Below are 22534 nucleotides of genomic sequence, written 5' to 3' on the forward strand. Positions count from 1 at the left end.
AAAAATATAATTAAAGTTTCAGAATTGCTTGTTTTCTCGTCAGACAAGAGGTGGCAGCATTGTTTAACAGAGCACAACTCTTGTGACAAGTACTGATGCATGAACTTTACTATATGGGCGTGTGTGTGCGTTTTTCACTCTCGCTCCTAATGAACCCTAGTGGCTTATACGTGATGATGACTGTATGAAACGGCATTAAATGCTCTCTATGACTTATAATACTCTAAATTTGCTGCTATATATAGTGCCTGTGCATTTAGGGACGTACAAACACAGATGCACGCTCAAAACATAACATTTCGGTAACCAAAGCTTTTTTTTTATTCATCTTCTGATACAAAAGTGTCATTTAAATAACAAGTTTTTAAAATTCTGTCACTTTTTACAAGGATAAATTAACATTTCCCTATAATACACTGACGATCTCTCCAGGATTTTTAGATCTTACGGGCTAAGATCAGCAATGGTCAACTAAACCCAACATTGATTTATATCTGGGCATCTCAACATTTACATCTTATTGCCAGTAAACAAAAAAATGGGGGGGGGGGGGGGGGGATTTATTTTATTTTTTTTACATGGCCTGACTTAACTACTTTGTTATTGTTTGAAACGTCATGGGAGGCACAGTGCGGTCATACGGGAGGTGGCCGCCAAACGTTATGAGAAAAGGGAAACTGCATTAACTCAGGCGGATGGTGGTCAGAGCTTTGCTTAATTCACTTTAGCTCAATGTAATGTTTGTTTGACTTAGCAAATTTAATCAGGGTGCCAAGGTATGCTGCTTCGGGGACCACTGGTGGCCGTTCCAGGCTTCTCAGGTTCGCCACAATATTTAGAAATATCTACAAGGTCTCATTTCCCTTGGTAGGCCAAGTCACAACACAAGTGTGTAAACTGATATCCCACCTACTTCTGTAGATTTACCTCAAAATACATGTGACAGCAACGTGAGGCACTATCTGGTTTCACATGGCACGTGAAATACCTGTGCACTTGAATTCCCCACGTTTGACTCTCGCTTGTACGAGAACTAAATGGGACACACATTACAAATATACATTCCAAGACTCACTGAAACGCAAGCACTTTGCTAGATTGTCGTGCAAACACACTAAGCATGTACACATTGATGAATGCTGCACTAAGACATGGTGAGTGAGATACTTGTGAATTGATGATTTTTCAATTCTCAAATGCGTTGAACAACCTTTTTTTTCTTCTGGGAGTGGCTTGATTGTCTCTGAAGGCCACAATTCAGTCATGACATGTCACTTGAACATAGAACTTGGATGATTCAATTGATCCTGAAAAGTCAAACTGGAACTGATTTTTGCTGATATTTTACCACAAATTATATATTGTCATAGATTATCTATGGCAAGTGGATGAGATTCCTTCTCTACTATGTTTAAATGCATATAGTGCTATAATGTTATACAGTATTGTATGTTGTGTCTTTTGGCAAGTGATTGTCTAATAACATTGAATTCTGGCTTACGTTTGGAAAAGGCAGTTTTAATTTCCTGGACTGCTCATTAACCTGTGAGCATATACAGTCCTTGGCTTCCCAGGCGACTAAACACATAATTGAAGAAAAGATGGCTCCGTAACGATAACCGAACATTCTTCTAGAAGAGTCTGAGCTTTTCGCAAAGGAATTTCTCAATCAGCAACTACAAACCATCTATCTAACCAAACAATTTGTATGTGAAATGTAATTTATTGGAATTATGTAATTGATGCTAGACGCCGTCTTTATTGCAGCATACTAGTGGATTTCTGTGCAATTGAGTTTTCACGAATCAGTCTGCTGTTTAAATTAATGCACTTGTGGCAGGCACGAACGCTTCATGTTTTTAATTATAGTGCATTATTACAGCTTGGAGCTGGTACCCCACCCCACCCCCCTACCCCATATTTGAGAGCAATACAACAATCTGCATTGATCAATTAGTGTCAATAAAATAAGTTTGCTAAAATGTAAACGCTTAGAAATGTAAGGCCATTTGAACACGTGTCACTAAGTTTTGGTCTGGTATGTCTTTTCCATTTCCCATTTCCATTTAATACAGAAAGACACAAGGCTCTTTGGGAAACCTCAGCCGGTATGTGAATACCATCTGTACATGGACTCATCAATGGCCTTCACAGGCCTTTAAGGTAGAGGAGTTATTGTACCCAGCAGGTTCCGTCTCTGCTGCTGAGCAGAAAATTGAGGCAGAGGTAGACGTGGCACTTACACAGCTTATTTTCTGTCAAATTTTCATGTCGATGCTTCAATGCTGCCTGCTTTGTCTTTCTTCCGCCTCCCCTCTCTCTGGGCTAGAAAAAGTCTGAAGAGAGGTCAAGGAGCTACTGTTGCTATTAGTTTTTGAACCTATCCACCCTTATCTCTTTACTCCAACGCTTAGAAGGAAATGTCAACCACTGTTGGAATTTGGAAACCTAGAGATAGACATGCTTGTGGACTCTGAAACATTTTACAGCGCCTTTCACATCCAGTGGTTTGTATTACATCCTCCATTTGTCAGGGTGAGCGTCTGTGAGATAAAGAAGCAAGTTCAGTCTTGTCCATCCTTTCTCCTCACACCACCGTCTCATTGCCTGCCCCCGGTTTAATCCAGCCTTTGCCGGGTCCTCGCTTGCCCCCTCGGCCCACCCTGCTGTCCTTGATTAAGCGGGTGGAGCATCGTTGCCACGTGTGAAGGGTCTTCGCTGACCAGATCCACATGCCCGAAGTGATGCCCACGAGCAGGGACATGAAGATTCGAAGCATCTCTGATGCAACGTATGAGTCTTGTGTGGTGGCTTTGAAGTCCCCCCAGTGAGAAAGTTGGTAGAGGTAACAGCCAATCACAGTGGATGCTGGAACTGTGTAGAGCACGGAAAACACTCCGATCTTCACCATTAAACGCTCGAGCTTGTCTGTCTTGGCTCCGTCCTTCTGCAAATTGGAGCGGATCTTGAAAAGCGCTACTAGACCAGCACAGATGAATAGGGTACCTGCAGTTCAATATGAAACACATTATTAGATTACAATTTATGTTAAAGAGGAAATCAACCCCCCAGAAATTATTGACAATAATATATGTGACCTCACTAGTCTAAACATGACATTCTGATTAATATTACATTTGTGGAATATAAATTATTAGGCACAATCCAGATGTTTTTGTCCATCTCAGTTGGCGGCCATTTTGCCATTTGCTGTCGACTGAGGATGACATCAATGTTGCTCAGGGATCAGGCAATGACCAATCACAGCAGACCTGTTTTCTGAAGCTGAGCTGTGGTTTGGTTGTTATCTGAGACATTGATACAAGCAAGTGGCAAAATGGCCGCCCCCTGAGATGGACAACAACGGCTGGATTTTGGTTCATAACTCATATTCAACAAATGTAATATTAATCACAATATCATGTTTAAACTAGTGAGGTCACATATAACATATTATTGTCAAGAAATGTGTATGGGTGACTTCCACTTTAAGTAAATCTAGAGTTAAAAATAAATGTATATCATAGATAATAGAGAAATTCACTACCGGAATGCAAACTGCTGTGAAAGAGAATAGAGGAAATGTCATAAAACTCTTTATTGTGAGTAAGTGAGTTTTTACCTATAAGAAGGTATGTTGCCAGTGGTGCCACTACAAAGCCCGTGAGCGCCTCCTGTTGTAAATTGCCAACATAGCATAGGCCAGTCAGATCGTCAGCATCCACCAATCTCATTATGAGAATGACAATAGTTTTAACAGCCGGTATAGCCCAAGCTGCTATGTGGAAGTAGGAGCTATGCATTTCAATAGCTTCATGGCCCCACTTTAATCCTGCAGCCAAGAACCATGTCAGGGTCAGGATCACCCACCTGAGTTGAGAGAAAAAAGAAAATTAAACAATGCTTAATGCTATATTTTTACAGCGTAAATGCAGCTATGGCCATTCTGTGTTTCTTTTCATGGCGGCAGATAGTAAAGGGTTACACAACAGATGGTGGTGTCATATTTAAGGCCAGAATTAAGTCCTTTGGGTTTGCTTTTCCTGGAAAGGGGAAATCAAGGGCAAAATCCAAAAGGAAGACTTTCAGCTGTGTTTTTCAATTGCCTTAAAACTATTTTTTGAAAAGTGACCTTGTTCCTTTTATACAGTATGTGTGAATTTATCCATCTAGTGCAGGGGTTATGAAACAGGATGGCAAGATTTTAAACAAAACAGGATGCTGGTCTCGTGTTCCAATTGTTGTTCAACAAGAGATGATTTGCGTGCGTGCACTAACCAGAGCGAGGAGGCCATGCCAAAGAAGTAGAGCAGGAGGAAGACGATGGCACAGCCGGTGCTCTTCAGTCCTTCCTGCACTAGAATAGGAACTTCGGTTGCATCCAGGTCACATGACACACGTTCCCTACCCAGAGTCAACCGGACCTGAAGGGGAGATAAATATGCATGATTAAACTGGAGAGCAATTGCAAAACAATCTTTCTTTTCATTGCAAACGTCCCTGCAATTATGGTGAAATTCAATTCTCTTAAGACCATGTCAATTTCGTTATGTTCATGGGTGGAGCACATTACAGAAAAATGATAACTAAATTAGTTTTTGAACCTGGCTGTGTGTCACTAAGGCACAGAGGGAACTGTTTAATCTTAACAACTGATTATTTTTGTTTGTTTTAAATAATAGTTCTTCCCAAATGTACTCTGTAAGCGCTGACCTCTACCAAAGCTGAACAATAATACGAGCGAGATACGGTAAATTCCTCCCTTCAAGATTAGTGGCTACTGAGACGTTGAATGTAGGAGAAATGGAACAACTGAAAGGGTGAATTGTTTTTCTTATTGCACACATTCTTTTCTCTGTAGAACAGAATGTTGCATTCAATTGTGGTCCGCTACTGTAGACTGTGCACCGTATGCACATTTATAAAGACCACCACACATTTATCTGCACATTTATCTACCACCATCTCACATGGATCTCAATTTCCAAAATGGCAACTTTGGGCTATTACACATACACACCCCTCCACATGGTTTTCTTGGAACTTATTATTCCTTTATTAAACATAATCAGTGAAACTGGAAAATTCCATTTCTGGAGAAGTTGTTTGTGAATGCTGGAATTCAGAAACAAAAAATATGCAATCACATGGAATTAGATTGAATCAAAATAAATCATGTTCATAGAGTGACAGAGTGATAAGGAATGATGTGGAATGTTTGTTATTTGTAAAAAAAAAAAAAAAAGTGCAAAATGTTGGTAGAAACTTGATGAAAGAATGATATTGTTTTATGAAATGAGTGGAATAATATTAAAAATAATAAATAATATTTATTGATTTGGAATGCTTATGGTGAAACAATACTGGATTATATTGAAAGATGTGGAATGATCATGAATGAACTGGAATGATGTGAAATTATATTGGTTAAAAAAAAGTATGATGACATTTTGAAATGTATGATTTTTTTTTTTTAAACAAAACAAAAAGTGGAATTCTTCATATATGGGAGTTTTCAGAATGTCGAAATTTGTTCTCAAGGTGAATTGAATGAGCCAAACATTTTGAATTTCAAATAAGAATGATGTGAATCTGTTAAGTTGAATGTGTCAATAGGAATGAATGGAGAATTATTTTTGGTTAAAAATGTGTAATTGTGGAAATTATAATTTTTTGGGAATCTGAAAAATGAAATCCCATGTTGCATGAACTTTTGGAATATGTTGAAGTTGCAACGGTGCGAATCTGTTGAGAAAAGTGGAAGAAGAAGCATGTCAAAAAAGAGAGAAGAATAAAATAGAACCAAATTAAATGGTGCAGAATAACATACGTGCAAATGCTTCCAGCCTTTCACACAATTAAGATAATCTGCTTTGTGCTTGGAAGTATTTCAGAGAGAGTTTATTAAATTTAACAATATTCCTACAATTGGTGCCATAGCACAGCACTGCTTCTACACTGAAGTAAACTTACATACACACGGAATTTACTTACCAGGTAGGCAACACTGTACAAATTGCAGCACATGGAGAGGAAGATGATGGGCCTCTCGGGGTAGGAGAATCGTTGGGAATCCAACAGAAAGGTCAGGACTGTTAAGGTGGTCGAGAGGAAGCACAGCACAGCCCATACGGCCATCCAGGCATCCGTGAATACTTTGGCCCCACGCCTGTAGAGCCCACTGTCATAGCCGCATTGTAGTGCGCAGCTATCCGTCTGCTTCAGCCAGGTGTACTGGTCGGGTGCAGATCCCAAAGACTGGCACTCCTCCTGGTGCAGAGGGTGGCGGTAATAAGGTGGATCCTCGTCCCCTGGACCCTCCATGCACATGTGGTTGTGGTCATTCTGAGGCGGGAACTGGCTGCAGTTGAGCTCCTGCTTGGTAACAAAATAGAACATACTATGATAGTGGTTCCTAATTTCACTTTCTCCATAGTATTTGCAGTATATGTGAAGGTTGTTGACTCACATTTGGCCAATCGAAACCAAACTCACGAAGCACTGGCTGGCATTTTCTCTTGACAGATAAACACATGCTTCCACATGGTCCAATACGAATTGGCACTTTGTCGGTGCACATTGGCACATAGACCGAGCACAGGAAGAACTAGAGAAAAAGACAAATTGCTAGTTACTGTTAGAGATTGGGTATCAAAAATCTTCCCGAAACTGATCCAAGGAATGCAAGAAAGAATTTTCAAATTGCTGCTTCTTTATTGAAAAGTGAATCTTATGACACTGTGGACTTTTTTCTCCCCCCAATAAGTGACGTAGAAAGCAACTCTGCTGTTACCATAAATGGTGATATATGAACACTCCTATAGGCTTGTTTTGATATCCACTCTGTACCCCATTGCATCATCCAAAACCATTGCATCATGTCTACTCGTTGCAGGTCAACATTTCCACTTATAATAGCACCAACTAAAAAAACACACACAACTTGAGTCAAGAAACCAGAGCCAACATCAACCTGCTTCAAGGTTAGACACACAACTCTGCGTCTCCAAAAAACAACCCGAGGAGTAAACACAAGGGAAATGAGCCATGTAAAGCTCTATAATCCCTTAATCCAAGGCTCAATTTTCTGTGCCATGGCAACTGTTTTGAAATAGATCTATATGTCTGGGTTTCAGAGACGTTTTCAAGAATGGAGTTGAATTCTATCATTTCAGGTAGTCATGGTCATGATGTGACACCTTGAGGGAGCCGAAAGGTTTGAGTTTTAAGTATTTTTAAAGAGCGTTCAGATTTTTGTCAGGGGACAACATGTCAATTTAATGAAGTCTGCATTCATACATGCTGAAAGGTTTGGGAGCGATGACTTTGACTGCCAAACTCAAATGCAGAGAGTACTTGAATAATACCGCATGTATGTATTATGTGACAGTGGCACATAAAATGAGATCATTTGTTTATGATATGTTTATATAATTGTTTGTGTTTTAACAATTTGTGACTTCATGTCTTACGTACGGTAGTTTGAATACAGCGATGACCAAAGAATGCTGAAGGTGTTTTCCCTGACCGTTGGTAAACTGAGCGCTGCCGCCAGTGCCTGAAGCTGCCCTGGTTATTTGCCAGGAAGCCTCCCATTAGAGCAAATGTTAGGGGATATGGTTTCCCTTTCACCTTTCCTCCCTCTTTGGTGTGTAGGAGGGGGTGACGGCTAATCTTACAGGGCAATTTTGAGCAGGAGCAGGCCAGGACTGTGGAGTTTGCAGTTCCTGTTCTGTCTGTCTGCCTCACACATTGAGCACAACTGTCTTTTGAAGCACTTTGCTTACTGTGGCACATTCAAAGCAGTTTTGCCCTATGTCCAAACACCTGTCCATACCAAGTCACTCAACACCCCCCCCCCCCCCCCAAAAAAAAAGTCAAGCAAAAAAATATAGAAAAGTATGCCTAAAACTATACAAATGATTACTAGATGTGATATGGACAAAAACATTAAATTTTTCTGTTTTTCCACTATATATCGGTGAAATAAATAGATGCACAAAGATACATTATATGACGAATTATGTAAATTTAATTGGATTATTTCTTGCTCTGATTGGGATTCACTGATGTACAGTGCAAACCAGTGAGGATGTTTGGCAGAGGAGGCTAAATTGGCATGACACATTTGGAAATTATACTGATATGAACTTTCTAGTTCATAATGCAGTACTTCCTCCTTGTGGTACCATCATCGTGAATACTTTTACTGGTGGTAGTTCTTTGTTGTCATGCGCTCCCTTTTCTCCATCCACACACACGCACGCGGCTTGCAGCAGACTGTCTGGACCCAGCACATGCTATGTGTGCGTGTGCGTAAGAGCCACAGCTCTCACAAGCTGTTCTGTTGCGGTCTGTTTATAAATACACACTGCTCGCGGGTCCCATATGTGTGCCGTACCTTGAGCTGACTGGAGCAGCCGTACTGTATGAGCGGCGTGAACGTGGTCAGCTGCAGTTCGGCGTCAGACTGCAGCACGTTGCCGACCAGATTGGGCATTTTGGTGACGTTGTATCCCAGGCCCTGGCACATGCTGATCCGGATGGGGTCGCAGGTCATCTCCTCCACTTCATCGCCGAAGCCGTCAACCATGCACGGCAGAGCGAGGAGCCCGGACAGGAGGAGCAGGACTGCCCGGGCGAGCGGCACCATCATCCCCCGCATGCTCACTCCACAACGGAATCGCCGTCTTCTGCAATCTTATTCCTTAAAAAATAATAATAATAACTGGAACAGTCCAAACTGTCCAACGCGCCCAGGCGCACTCCCTGGTGGTCACCTATCCTATTTGGAGCGTTTGATGGATGCATATATCCAGCGAGATCGTTGAAATCTAAAAGCTGCGCATGCCTCTGCACGCCAAAGCAAATCCCACATTTCTTCCTTGTAGATTCCGTTAAAGTCCGTGAGTAAAGGCGCAGATCCAGAGACCAGCTTTTGCGCCACCAAGCTGCAGGCGACCGGCTTCTAACTTTATTGCGTCTGTTTGCTGTGAGACTATTCAACCCGTCCACTACACAGCCAACCAATCCTTGCGCCCCACTTCAGTCTTGCTTTCTCTGACCAACCCCGGAACGGGGGGCGGGGTCCAGTAGAAAAAAAGAATTGATAGTATCAGACTCATTTTCTCACTCCCTCCCCTCCTTGTTTCCTATGATTTTCTCTCTCCAATTCTAACATGTGATCAAGCATAACGAATTTTGACAGAAAGATATAAAAAAAAAAGTGGCTTTTCAGTGGTTATGCATAAGAGTAAGCGGTTGATTTCATATTTAAAATAGTCTTTTAAATCTAAAACTGCATAGATTGAGCTCCCATTCTCGAAAGGGCCATCACCTCTAAATGGCTCTGACATTGTAATTGAAAGTAGGCGCTTAAGTGATGCTGAAGCACTGCAAATCTGTTTTGCATTGCAATGAATGCACATACTGGACAGGTATTGTTTGCTTGTGGCACCCTGGGAGAAGGCTTCACCTTTCCAGCATGAAACAAGCAGTGAAGAGTGAGGGGCCTTTAGGGAGAAACTGCAAAAACTGTTTGTTAGATTAGGCTTTTGTCTGATTTGCACAGTTCTGATGCAGTTGATGCATATTCCAGATGTAATTGCACTTACCAAGTTGATTTGAGAGTTTAGGAGCCTGCGGGCCAAGCTTTTAGCGCGAGAATGAGGTTTGTGAAATTGAACAAATAGTTTGCAAACTGCAAAATGTGAGCTTGAAAGTGACAGTTTTGCTTACAGTTGGAAAACCTCAGCAACAGCAGGCTGCTTTCATATCACATGTCACTTTGCTGTGTTTTCATCCCTGTATTAATGGAATGATATGGGAATCCACTGTGACAACTGATTGGCAGCAGCAATGACCTCCCCAGCGGCAAACCACCCTCCCCCCAACACACACGCACAAACACACGCAGGCATACACACTATAAGCATACCCCCTTTGGCTAAATCAGGGGTCAAGACCCAAAGTAATTAGCACTGAGCTGAAACAATAGATTGTGATGCCCCTGGAGTTGATGGTTATCAGCGGCATATGGGTGTGTGTGTGTGTATTTGTGAGAGAGAATGTGTAATAGGCACATGATTTTGATTCACATTTTTAAGTTAAACCAGTTTGCACTTTTACTATGCATGAAAGACCAAAATGCTTGTTTTATAAATAAAAAATAAAATGCAAGTTTTAATTGACCAAAAAAAACTATATGCATTAGAACAACACAGTATGAGTGTACTGTAGGGTTGAAAAATGACAAAATTTACATGTAGTCAGTATTCGCGTTAAGGTCAAAATTCCAATTTCTAAAACATTGGGAATAACCCAAATTTACTCCCTTATAACATATCCCGATCTAAACCGCGACGCAGGGACAACGTCGTTACTCTAGTAGATGTAATTTATATGTTTGTTCACCTCTGCTTGTGTATTTCTGGTGGATTGTTCGTCAGACGCACAGACTTATACACGCATATACAGTATTCAATGTAATCAATGTATTTAGATTCGGCTCACTTAGCGTGTGGCAACGTAAGATGGCCGCCGCGCATACAAGTAGTTCCTTTTATTCAAAAGACCAAGATTGCTTGCGATTAAAGCATGCGTAGAACACAAACCAATGTTCCACACGGGGGAGGTAACTCAATAGCGTTTATATGACCAAATATGGAAAAGGGGTAACCCAAGGTCTTTAGGCCTAGATACACCAATCTGACGTCGGGAGTCGGACAGCGTTGGGCCGACAGCATGTGTTTAGTGTATGAATTACTGTCGTGAAGTTGGATTCAGTTGGAATACGTCAGGGGGGCGTTTACAGCAAATTCGACATGTTGAATCGGCGTCGGGGCATTTGATCCATGTGATTGGCTGTTAGCTAGCGAATCAGCGCACGGGGCAAGAAGAGGAAGTGACGGACGCGAATAAACAGTACTCAACTCAACTTAATGGGTTTTCAGGACAGCACACGTGAATATTAAAGTCCCCCATAAAGAGGATATGGTCATATTTCAGCATGTTTTCGGCAAGAAGATTTGCAAAGTCCTTTAAAAAGTCCTTATTGTATTTTGTTGTATTGTATTGTATTGTAAATAAACGTTTTGTTTATCAATGACGCATTTAACAGCGCGATCCTTGTGGGATCAGCAGGGGTGCATGGCTCTTCCGTCCGGCGGTCTCGAGGAAGCTCCTTCAGAAGCTGGAGGTCGGCACCACGTCCAAAACGTGAAGGGCAGCACGGCCGAAGCTTTTCAGGTGAACCGACGATTGGAGCAGCCAGGAAACGAGCGGGTGACGAAGTTTGTTCCAGCACCCGTTTTTAGCTTCACTAGCTGGCCGCCGCATTTACCCCGGCGCCGCCGCTTCCGCTGTGGAAGAGATCGGAAGAGATCGGCCGGAATGCCAGCCAGGAGCGGGGGTAACGTTTTCTCCCAACCATGCTCGAACATTTGAACATACAATGTCTGTCTGGACAGAAGCTCGGGAAGATGACGTCTCTTTGGTTCAAGAGAAACCGGCATTGTATGATATTACCGTTAAAAGGTATGCCGACAAAGGTATGAAAGCCAAACTATGGCATGACATGGGGACACGACTGGATATAGCAGGTAGAATTTACTTTTATATACGATACTGTGCAAAAAGACGGAGGGTTTCATTCACGTGGGATGACATCATAAGAGAAAAAATAACTGGTATGCATTGTTTACGTTTTTATATCCCGCCCCCATAAAGAGGTTTCCAGTTACCTTTAGGAATAATGACTACCGCCGCCGATGGTACGGAGGAGAATTACTTCTCGCGCACACGCTGAAAGTAAGTAATAGTCAGGGTCGGTGCAGTGTGTATTCACGTCATTTTTTTACGTGACGTGCCGTCGTCTCTGCCGACACCCCAGGAGGTTGGCGTCGGTCACATTTGGCCGACGTCGGATTGGTGTATCTACTGTAGGTGTTTATTATTTTTTTCCCCCCACGTGTTTACATACACTGCATACAAACGATGCAAATGATAACTGCACATTGTCAGTCCAAGCCAGTCAAGACAGTTTGCTTTCACAGTTATGTGTGAATAACAGAAGGGAGAAGACAGCATGTTGAAGTGCAAGCTAATAAGCGTCACACTGAGTAGCTAATGACTATTGCGCTAGCAGCAATAAAACTATTGAGCTAGCAAGGCTATCTAATTCAAATGCTCAATGAAACATGATAGCCGGATTGTTCAGACAGAGGGAACATAAATTGCGGCCCTGGAATTTTAAAAGCTTTTGACATGGATATGTTTGTCTGCTTTTTATAAATTATTTGTGTGTGTTTGTTTTGGTATCTGCAAGGAGTGTATTTTCTGACCATGTTACTTCTGAGCCCAAACAAAGCAAACCAGCAATCACATGTTGGAGGGCATCGCATCAATTTGACGACACTTGGCTAGCTGCGATACATCATAAATATTATGATTATGTTGACTTGGTAATTGATAGTGACTGCATGCAATGGGCCACGAATTGCACTCTTTAAATATACCGTCAAAGTGTGTCAAACACTTCATGTGGGAAGAAGACGGCTTTCGGATTTTCCGCTGGGCACTTGGGGCCACTGATGGAAGTAATCAGAGTGAATCCACTGAGGGTAGGTTCACATGAGCGGCTTGCAATTCTGAGCTAATCATCTGTTATAACATCAGATCCTGTTATTAATGAAGGGAATGGGTAAACATTTAAAGCACCGGAGTGGACAAGATGTCAGCAGTGTGGACACCATGCACTTTAAGGTTTGTGTGGTTTATTTGCCTTGCAGTCCTGGAAAGCTACTGTACTTTCCACTGCTTTGGGCCAAGTGAAAATAGCCTGTATTTTCAAATGATCTATCCCACACTTTTCTCCAATAGCAGTCATGTTTTTTTTTTTTATGTGAATACCAGCAGAAAGAACTTCATCATTTTGATGGTTCTCAGAAACGTGACTTTGTGAACGTGTTCGTCATTTACGATCAACTGCTCAGGTCTGGCTTAGATTCTTCTCTTTGCTCCCCCATTTGACTCAAATATGACTAATTGAGTTTACAAATTCAGATTGTTTTTATTAAGTTTTATTAATTATCTCTTTAACTAAAAACACATTTACAAAATGTCAAATATTTTTGACAATTTCAATTTTGTATTTATTTATTTATATATATATATATAAAAACATTTTTTTTTACAAATGGCAATTCCAAAGGAAATAGGAGCTGGGGTGCTAGTTTGACCTCTTATGCCAATTAAACATCTTGATAATGGTAAATCAATAGCAGACTGCAACAGTAATCCTCGATGAAATCATAATCTATTTGTCTGATCCTGCATATCCTCTTCATGATGCAGCCTTTTATTTATTTTTTAATGTATTTTTTTTTTAAACTTAATCACAGTTCTCCCATGTGTCCTGTTAAGTTTTTAGCCAAACAACCAATGGGCTGAAGAACGAAGCTGTTTTCCCACAAAAACACATTATTTACCATTTCCAAGACATTTGAGTCACATTCACATTAAGAAAAAGATCACCCCCCCTCTCTAGCATTGCTTTTATAGTCACCTCTTGTACATTTGCTTTGGGTTTGTAAAAATATATCACTTAAAAATTTTTTTAATTTTTTTTATTTTTACTTTTTTAGTTGAATTCTACAGTATCTATTTGTATTGTCAATGAGAATTAGTTTTAGTTTTACAATATGTAAATATCTATCATATGTCACTGAATAAGTTAGTGGTCAAAAATGAAGTTTGGACAATTTTCTGTGAAATTGCTTTCGATATAGGGATGCTACGACTCTAGCGTTTTAGTTTGAGAGCACCCCAAGGACAGGGGGAAAAAAGTTTGTATCAGACACCACATAGCATCTCATGGCTCAAAGCCCAGTCCTTCAAGTGCGGTATTAATAGGCCTGCCAACTCCTTGGAATGGTGTGAGAATGTGTAACTGACAGACCTGCCTATAGGAGTGTATGCAAACTGGATCATTTGAAATAGTGAAGTTTGTGTCAATGGCAATGCTGTTGTTTTGTGCTCAAAGTATGCGCTACATGTATACAGTATGTATGTTTGTGACATATTATATTGGAAGTTTGACAGCACCGAGTTTTGCAGGTGTTGTGTCCCATGATGTGGGAGAGCAGGTTCAGGTTACCTTGCAAGCACATGCACATACTGCAAACCACATTGGAAAAAAAAGGGTAATTTACACCTCGGCATCAATAAGAATGTTACACTGGGGAGATGATAACTGATGCCTAGAATGCCAACAACTTCGTCTCGGTAGTTATAAAGCAGTGAAGTGACAGCAGTGCCTCAAGCATTTACGGCTAAGAAGAACCCCTCTCTTATAACAGAGGTTTCTCAAACAATATCACGTTGTGTGCCAATTTAGTGAATGTGTCCATCTAAGAACCTGGTTGATATGAGAAAAATGTCCAATTGTAATGAATATGACACTTTAAACTCCAGATACTCTATTAGCATTAAAAAACAAACATAAATAATAATAATAATAATAATAATAATTGGCGTTTTGGAATAGAGCTCCTCATGTATTTTATTACATTCATTTTTATCCTTTAGGGGAAATTTGATATTCACTCCAATTTTCAAGATGCACAATGAACCAAACCACACACATGCACATATTAAAGGTAGAGATGTTAAAGTGATGCTGCAGCCCCGAGCTGAAGAGGTTCGGTGTCTTGCTCATTGGCATTGTGACAGTATAGCCATGAAGCAGCTGAGCAGGTCTCCAGAAAGTGTATTTTTTGTTTGTTTCTGCAGAGAAGGTCTTTTTATTTACAGTACTGTACTTGTAACCTACAGTTTCATGTGACATCATTTCTAATACAAAGTAACGGCTCCTAATAAACCTGTCACCCAATAGATGACTCTCACCATCTGCAGTTCAAAAAATAAACTGTCCAGGCCACATAAAAAAAAAAGAAGAAGAAGAAAAATTGCAGAAGTATCATTATATTAGCAGTGATCAATTCTGTGCAAGTGTATGAGAATGAACTTTCCACTGCCTACAATTTAAAAACAGTTGGGTAGCGAATAACCCGAATTGCGTCAAAAAGCGACTGACCCAAATTTTCTGGGTTCTTCACTTTAGCCACAAGGTTTGGTCAAATGAATTTGGTTCAGTCCATTCTTGACCCAATTTGGTAGATTTTTGATCCAACTGCTTTCAGAGTGTAAATATGAATGTAGTAGAGTAGATCAGAAAGAAGCAATCCGGATGATTTTTCATCCACAAAATCAACACAGTCGATTATGAATCCCATTAAGTCTGTAGCCATTTCACTGATTCATGTCAATTTTCCGAGCGCATCATGTGAACTAAATCCTATGCAGCATAAAAAAACATTTTGCCATGCATAAGGATTGTCTATTCATTTCTAATTCGGGGTATTTTTCGCAGCACTAGCTTCAGCCCAAGGCGACTTGGTGTGGTGTCAGGCAGCAGAGTGCTGATAGATGGTTCCTGTCCATGTCTGTAAATGGGCCTCTTGTTGGAGAGTTAACCCTTGTAACCCTGCTCGTCTGCAACTCCACACTGCTCTCACTGCCTAGGGCAGATGATTTTTTTCCCCCTTCTTCTCAGAAATCTGATGAGCAGGTGGTAGCAGCGCAGTTGGGAAGTGGATGGATGTGCACACATTAAAAGAAAGAAAGAAAGAAAAAATCCCATGTGGATTGGTTGTGTGGGTGAGAATTTGGCCAGAAAGATACATTTACTGTACTGCATATCACTTTCTTTGTGCATCTGCACCACCAGCTGATGGCTGTTTCCTCTGATAAATGTCATGAAGGCACAATTTAATGGCTGCTGAAGACAAATATGCAGGATACATGAGGACAGGGGTCAACTAAGTAGGCTTGGTTAGATAATTGGATTTATGTTGCTGCTACTGACTGGGTTTGTCTGTCTTTGGCACGCATCACTCATGTAAAATATGAAATGGGACACAATGAGATTTGTATACAGATTATGTTCATTTAGTCAATTCAGCATGAAGTCATCTGCTTTCTGACATTACGCAGACACATCCGTATCATGTGGTAACGTTTGACGTCATAGCCTACTATTTTTGTCTAAATGAAGCGATAGTGATTGACAGATGGATGCATTATTTATTACACTTCCTATCAGGAACTTTACCGTCTGGCTGAGTAATTCAGATTGTGCCTGTTTCCGATTTCAAATATGTAGGGGCGGCATGGCTCAGTGGTAGAGTGGTTGTCTACCATGCGTGAGGTTGTGGGTTCAATCCTCACTCCTGGTGACAATGTTGAAGTGTTGAGCAAGACACTGAACCCTGATTTGCTCCAAGTGGACCTGGCAGTGTCCTGCATGGGATTAGCCGACCACAGGGGTGTGAATGGGTCAATGTGAGGCATTGTTAAAGCGCTTTGGGCACCATATGGTGTACATACTTACATACATACATATTTACCATGTATTGATCTGTCTCAGCAGTTACCAAACTTTGTTTGCAAGCCCTGCTGTTTAGATATTAAACTTGAGGAGCACAATTTAAAAAAAAAAAAAAAGGATAAGGGACATTGCACACAGTGCTTTTCCACTAAAAACGTGTAGGTGGCAGTAAATGATTTGACATCCATCAAATGAAATACGGAATGCTAGTCAAAATCAAATACTTTTCCATTTTGAAAATTATATATATGTATTACTATAAATAGTGTTAATTGTACCCTAATTCATAAAGGGCCACTTTTTGTGGGCATTAATGCCAATGTAAAATTCAACAGAGATCATCGCATGATGTTCTCATTTTCTCAGTAACACCCCATTTAAGTCATATATATGAATGAAATACAATGACATACACCAGAGATGTCATCGGAGCTCAAAATCTGTCTGCCCTTGCCTGATGAAATTCACCAAAATGGTGTTAGACTTCCTGCGCCAAAACTTAGATGCGTTTCCAGCAGGCGTACAGTTTAGGTGAATTTCTGCCACCAGAATGTCAGATGCGCCAGGCGCATGTCAAAGGAAACGCCCTTTGAACGCCGGATTGCTCAACATGGCATAGAGAGATGAACCAAATTCGGGGGCAACAGGCTTGTCGGTTTTTCTGATCAAGCACAGTTGCGCCGTCTACGATCCCAAGCTAATAGATGTTAAATGATTTCTTGATCCCTCACAAATGATGTAGGGTTGACTTGTGAGATTTCTGTTTGTGTATTTTGGAACACAAGTCTGAGCTCACATTGTGCATGTAAAAGGGCAATAACTTTATATCATGCATATTCTTTGTAATGTTTTATTTTTGGCCTTTGATCTGGGCTAATTTACAGTCATTTTCTCTGAAATACAGCATCATGTGGGTTGGTAGCAGCTTTTTGTACAAATGAACGATAGAGTGCATCATTTAAAAATTAACATGCAATGTGAACGGTTACATGAGAAGGACAGTTTGGTGCTGTATTTCCTAAAACAAAATCTAAAGAAAAAGTTTTGTTTTGTGCGCTCGTATTAAACAGTTTTCTGCTACGCTCACCACCATCCATTTCTCCCTCCATTTTGTTATTCATAGTCTGTGCTAACTTCCTTGGCACCTGTCTCTTCCCCATCTTGTTGCTCCACTCCCTGAAATAGAACTCATGTCTCGAGAGGAAAAGTCAACACTGTCCCTGCCGTGGGAATATTGAGCCCCACCACAACACACGCAAACATAGCTTCATAGAAATATACTTGTGTTTCAGTTTGGTGGCATAGATACATTCTGTGACCTATCAGCAGCCACTGAACGAAATGAAGCTGTCACAATATTTCATCGTGTGTCACGCAACTGTAAAATTAGGATGTCGTCTCTGTTACGTTCAGTGGCCACTTATTAGAATGCTTGCCTGATCAAATCCAAACCATGTGACATATCCTACGTTAAGGTTTAACGATACAAGTATGAAATAATGCAGAATTTGTCTTGCCTCATGCAACAGAATAGCAATATGCTATGAACAACTATTGCGATGTCCCTTAGTTAATTAATCACAAGCTGCTATAATTAGCTCTCTTACCAAGACATTTTGGGTAATTTTCTAATAGCTTTGAAAAGTAGAAAGAAAAAAACTGTATAAAAATAAATATAATTTACAACGGTAGCTACTGTGTGACCCTGGTTAGAAGGTTTAGAGAAAATCCATCATAAATCCTTTTAATTCATACTATGCTAGCTTTTACCGCAAGTTGCCACCAGGGCTGGACTGGCCATCTGGAATACAGGGCAGATGCCTGGTGGGCCGGCATCTTTTCAGGCAAATGCGATCCTACAGTCTTATGCTGCATTTGAGGAAAGTCGGAAGTCGGATATATCCTCGTTGGATTTTCATAGTTAGAACCTGAAAGCGAAAAGTAAATGGCCAATAGTGAAAAATAGTTTTTTGTTTTAGTCCTCAAAACACATTTTGACCTCCAGTAAACTTACCATCATTTTTGTTTCATTTATGTATTTATCTTATTTTATAAGCATTCCATACAGTTCAGTAGTTCACCGTATAACTTCATGCAGGGAGATAGTGGCATATTCTCATGTACGTTGTGTTACGTGAAGTTTTATTAGATATTTATGACTGAAGAAAGCTATCTAGTTTTATACTCGAGTGTGTGTTTCCATAGTGGTCGCCATTGTAGAGTGACGTCACATTGAAGTCGGTTGGTGAAGTTGGGGTCCTTTTTCATTTCCGATTTTGCAAGTGGGATTTAAGAATAATGATAATAATACATTTTATTAGTAATGCACTTTATATTTCAACAATCTCAAAGAGTAAAAAAGTCTAACAAAAAGCTTTTGCAAAAAGAAAAGTTTTAAGAGCCCGTTTAAAAATGTCAATCGGATGTGGAGCCGTCAGGCGGTCAGGAAGGACATTCTACAGCCTCGGAGCCACCGAGAAGAAGGCCCGAGATCAAGTGGGTGTCGGAAAAGTCGCACTTTCCTCGAAAACAGCATTACTTTAGCTAATCAGTGGAATTTTGCTTGTCTGGAGGCTTAAGTGTGGAGAACAAAACTTGACATGCTAGGAGGAAAAAATGCAATTTTCAGCATGCCAATTTTAGGACTGTATCATAAAAATGTATCTCAACAAATGCATTCTTTTTTTTTTTTTTTTGTTCCCCAGTGTAATGGTGTGAATGTGTAAAGTGCATGAATCAACAAATGACAATCCATCTGAAAATGCAATGCCTGCGCTTTACAAACTTTGTGAGAGTTTACGTTTGCCCCTCAATGCTCTCCTCAATGCTCAGTGACGACTTCATACAAACATCTTATTGTTCTTCGGATATAGCCACCAAAACATCTTCACCGTAGCACCTCTGCTCAGCCCAATTGCGCTTTGACTTGCGTGCCATGTGTGTCATCTTTGTGTCAGGCCCGCTAGTTACACCATAAGCAGTGGTTGACAGACAACATGTACGAAGCCGCTGAATCATTGTCTCGCTCAGTGTACACACATGCACAGACACCGTCAGACAAATGGACACTCAGACACATGTGGACAAGATGGTTTTGTGTTTGAATGCTCAGTCAAACCGCAAACCACAATTACACTTGTCCTTGTCTGTCTGAAAGCAGCTAAAATGAAGTCTTTGGTTTTCATTGAACTGGGGGCTTACAAATGGTCATGTGACCAGCAGGTTCCGTGTAAAGTTATATTAACAACATGCAGCATGCATTAATAGAATTTGGTTTTACTGCAGGGGACGTTCTGTTCCAGGTCTGGAAACAACCAATGTCATTTACTTTTGTAAGGAGGTGCTGAGGAATGTGTTATGATGACTTGTTTACAGCTACTCCTTCATTATTAAAAATACACTTTATGTGATGTGTAATCACTGCTCGGTTCTTGCATAGTTTTTCTTTTTAGTAATATAAAAACTGTTTTCACAAATTTTGCGTTCTGTTTATCAATATTTACTGATTGCAATGATATTAGACTTTTTTCTTTTGTTTAAAACTTGGTAGGCTATTACATACAAAGGAGGCGCCCTGGAATGATGGATCTTTTACAGTCATGGCTGATGGTGCAGTTGACTCCTACTAGAACTTCTTGCATCATTCATTTTTATTTATCTTTTTCAGACAAACCTGTGACTGGTACTTCATAGTTTAGAGCCTTCACAGCCAGTATACACTAGACCTCTGGCAAGCCTTTGAAACACAAATCTTCTGGTGTGCTTCATATTTGCTTGCAAACCTGAAAAGGAATGCCAAAAAAATGGTGATAGCTATGATGATTCATTCTTAGCAAATCTCTGAAATGAAAAATGAAATGAAATGAAATGAAAATTTACCACTCCAGTTTTGGAGCCCTGATACCCATATTACAACATACTCTGAACTTAACCGGTATCTCTTTTTTTCTTTTCAAAATAACATTTACTTTTGTACAAATCGATTATTCATTTACAGTACAGAGACAAAAATATATATAAAAAAAAAAAACTAAGCAAAATGACGGAGTAGTCTCTTGGTCTAGATCTCTGAGTTTTGTTTTCTCTGAGGAGAGCACCAGAAAAATGATTTACAGAACAGCTGGATATAAAAAAATGTCTACTTTCCCTTTAGTTCCCTGAGAGGTGGTCAAGAATGAAATTTAAGGGTTTGCATTTTTGTATATTTTTCTTTGTGAGGTTTGAGATGTGGACAGTAGTTATGATGTTATTTTTAATTTTTAATCTAATGACTGATTGGCCTAACATTTACACTATGGGCTCACTTGATGAACGGTTATGCAAAGGCCCAGAGGCCACACATGTAAAAGTAATTGTGCAGTCCCCTGTGTCACTGGTCCTCATTCCTTGTATCTTCATTCCTTTTATATTACTCGTCTGTCTTTTTTGCATTCCTTCTTGCTGTATTTAAAAAAAAAAACAACAACATTTCTTTGCCTTTTTTTTTTGTCCAATGACTCCTTCTCTCCAAGGCCCAGTAGCAGTGTGTGTGTGTGTGTGTGTACCTGGCAATATGTTTTATTGCTCTACAGGGGCCCGAAGAGTAGTTTCAGCCGAGTTCAGAAGGAAAATAAAGAGGCAGCAGATAGAGAAAGTGTATTGAAAAGGTTTTGTTTTTTTAAACTGTGAACAGCTATTATTTTCCCTTCTTTCCACTCTCAATGCGGAGAATGTATTACTGGCTCTAAATACTGTGACTGAACGCACATCTGCTAACCTTCTAAACTGAAACTTATACACCATTTGACTTGCTTGACTTTATACAGTTACCAGCATGCGAGATTTATGGTTACGTATTATGTTGTACACACAGTGCAGTCTGTGTGTGGTGGAGGATGTGGTGTGGTGTATTTGTTTGTCTTACTAAGTGTTACTACTACCACAGACCACAGTGTAGCCATTTTCAATGTCTGTCATTTGGCAGGTAGCCTGTAGTTAACGTCAACACAAGATGTGTTTGTGTTTTTGTCAGACCCATTTTTTAGTACTGTAGTTGGGGCAGTTTAGGGAAGTGAGACTCACTTTTAAATACACCTAATAGCTCTTTCAGATTGTTTTAACTATAAATTTAAGTTAAGACATTTATTGTCTTTGGCAGATGGTTGTAGCGATGGATCTGACTATGTCATTAAATTCATAGAAGAAAAGGATGCAGAGGAGTATTAGTTGGTTAGTTAGGTTGGGGAAAGCTGAAATAAGCAGAGGTGGACATTTCATTTTTATGCTGAATGGCAGACTGATGATTACAGTTTGGTTTGGCTTAAAAAATGACGGACCAATGATGACGGAAGATTGGGCGCTGACGAATGACGGCAACATTTTGTAAAATGCCCACTGTTGGTAATAGTAAAACTAAAAAATAAAAAATAATTCTAGACTTACTTTTTGTTCTGTCTATGGCTAGGAAACAAAGTCGACCAAGCTCTGTTGTGTCCACCACAAAAATTGGTTGACACAAAAATGCATGCCTCAAAAGTATTTTAGTAATTTTAAAAAACATTTTTGTGGCACCCCGAAGTTGCCAGAACCAATATTTCATGTTTCCGGCATGGACATTTAATTGCTGTCGGACGCACATGTCCATCAGCAAAGCAATTCCTCGAGTAATTGATGAAACAATCAATAGGATAATCAATTACAAAATTATTCGTTTGTGACAGCCCCTAGTTCTGTTCTCATTACAGTGGTACCTCGGACTTTGAACATAATTCATTCCTGTGAAGTGTTCAAAGTCCAAATTGTTCAACCTCCGAAACATTTTTTCTCATAGAAAATAATGTGAATTCAATTAATGCGTTCCCAAGTTCCAAAAATAGAAAATTCCTATTTTAATTTTTATTCATGTTTTTTTGCATGTACACAATAAAAAATACCTCACCATTTTTGTTGTAATGTGTTGGCATCAGTGGATATAAAAATGCTACATTAATGGTGTATTTTACATTTGGCATATTGTTAGACTACAATGGGGTCCTTGCGTACGCTCTTAACATCAGACACGTTGTTGAACAGCTAAAGGGGGGTCCTCGTGCCAGTATTTACAGAAGT

General features: G+C 40.1%; 1 protein-coding gene across 2 annotated transcripts; it reads right to left on the reverse strand.

Annotated features, from left to right (window-relative positions):
• Positions 1–292: 292 nt before the first annotated feature.
• On the reverse strand, positions 293–8964 carry fzd4 (frizzled class receptor 4). 2 transcript variants are annotated; one of them, XM_077566755.1, is made up of 6 exons: positions 8402–8964; positions 6470–6607; positions 5995–6375; positions 4279–4424; positions 3623–3870; positions 293–3006 (listed from the first exon to the last, which is right to left on the reverse strand). In XM_077566755.1, the coding sequence occupies exons 1-6, from the start codon at positions 8663–8665 to the stop codon at positions 2588–2590; spliced, it is 1596 nt and encodes a 531-aa protein (XP_077422881.1). In that variant the 5' UTR covers positions 8666–8964; the 3' UTR covers positions 293–2587. The 2 variants fall into 2 exon arrangements, with proteins under 2 accessions (XP_077422881.1, XP_077422880.1); XM_077566754.1 differs by having other exon boundaries at positions 5995–6378.
• Between the last annotated feature and the right edge of the window lie 13570 nt (positions 8965–22534).

Source organism: Vanacampus margaritifer, chromosome 5 (genome assembly GCF_051991255.1).
Source record: "Vanacampus margaritifer isolate UIUO_Vmar chromosome 5, RoL_Vmar_1.0, whole genome shotgun sequence".
Lineage (NCBI taxonomy): Eukaryota > Metazoa > Chordata > Actinopteri > Syngnathiformes > Syngnathidae > Vanacampus > Vanacampus margaritifer.

Coding starts and splice junctions, on each gene's coding strand:
- fzd4 (XM_077566754.1), bottom strand. CDS start 8,665: ATGCGGGGGATGATGGTGCCGCTCGCCCGGGCAGTCCTGCTCCTCCTG. Junction 4,425..5,994: donor TGTACAGTGTTGCCTACCTG/GTAAGTAAATTC, acceptor TCTCCCCTTCAG/GTCCGGTTGACTCTGGGTAG. Junction 3,871..4,278: donor GGCATGGCCTCCTCGCTCTG/GTTAGTGCACGC, acceptor CTCTCAACTCAG/GTGGGTGATCCTGACCCTGA.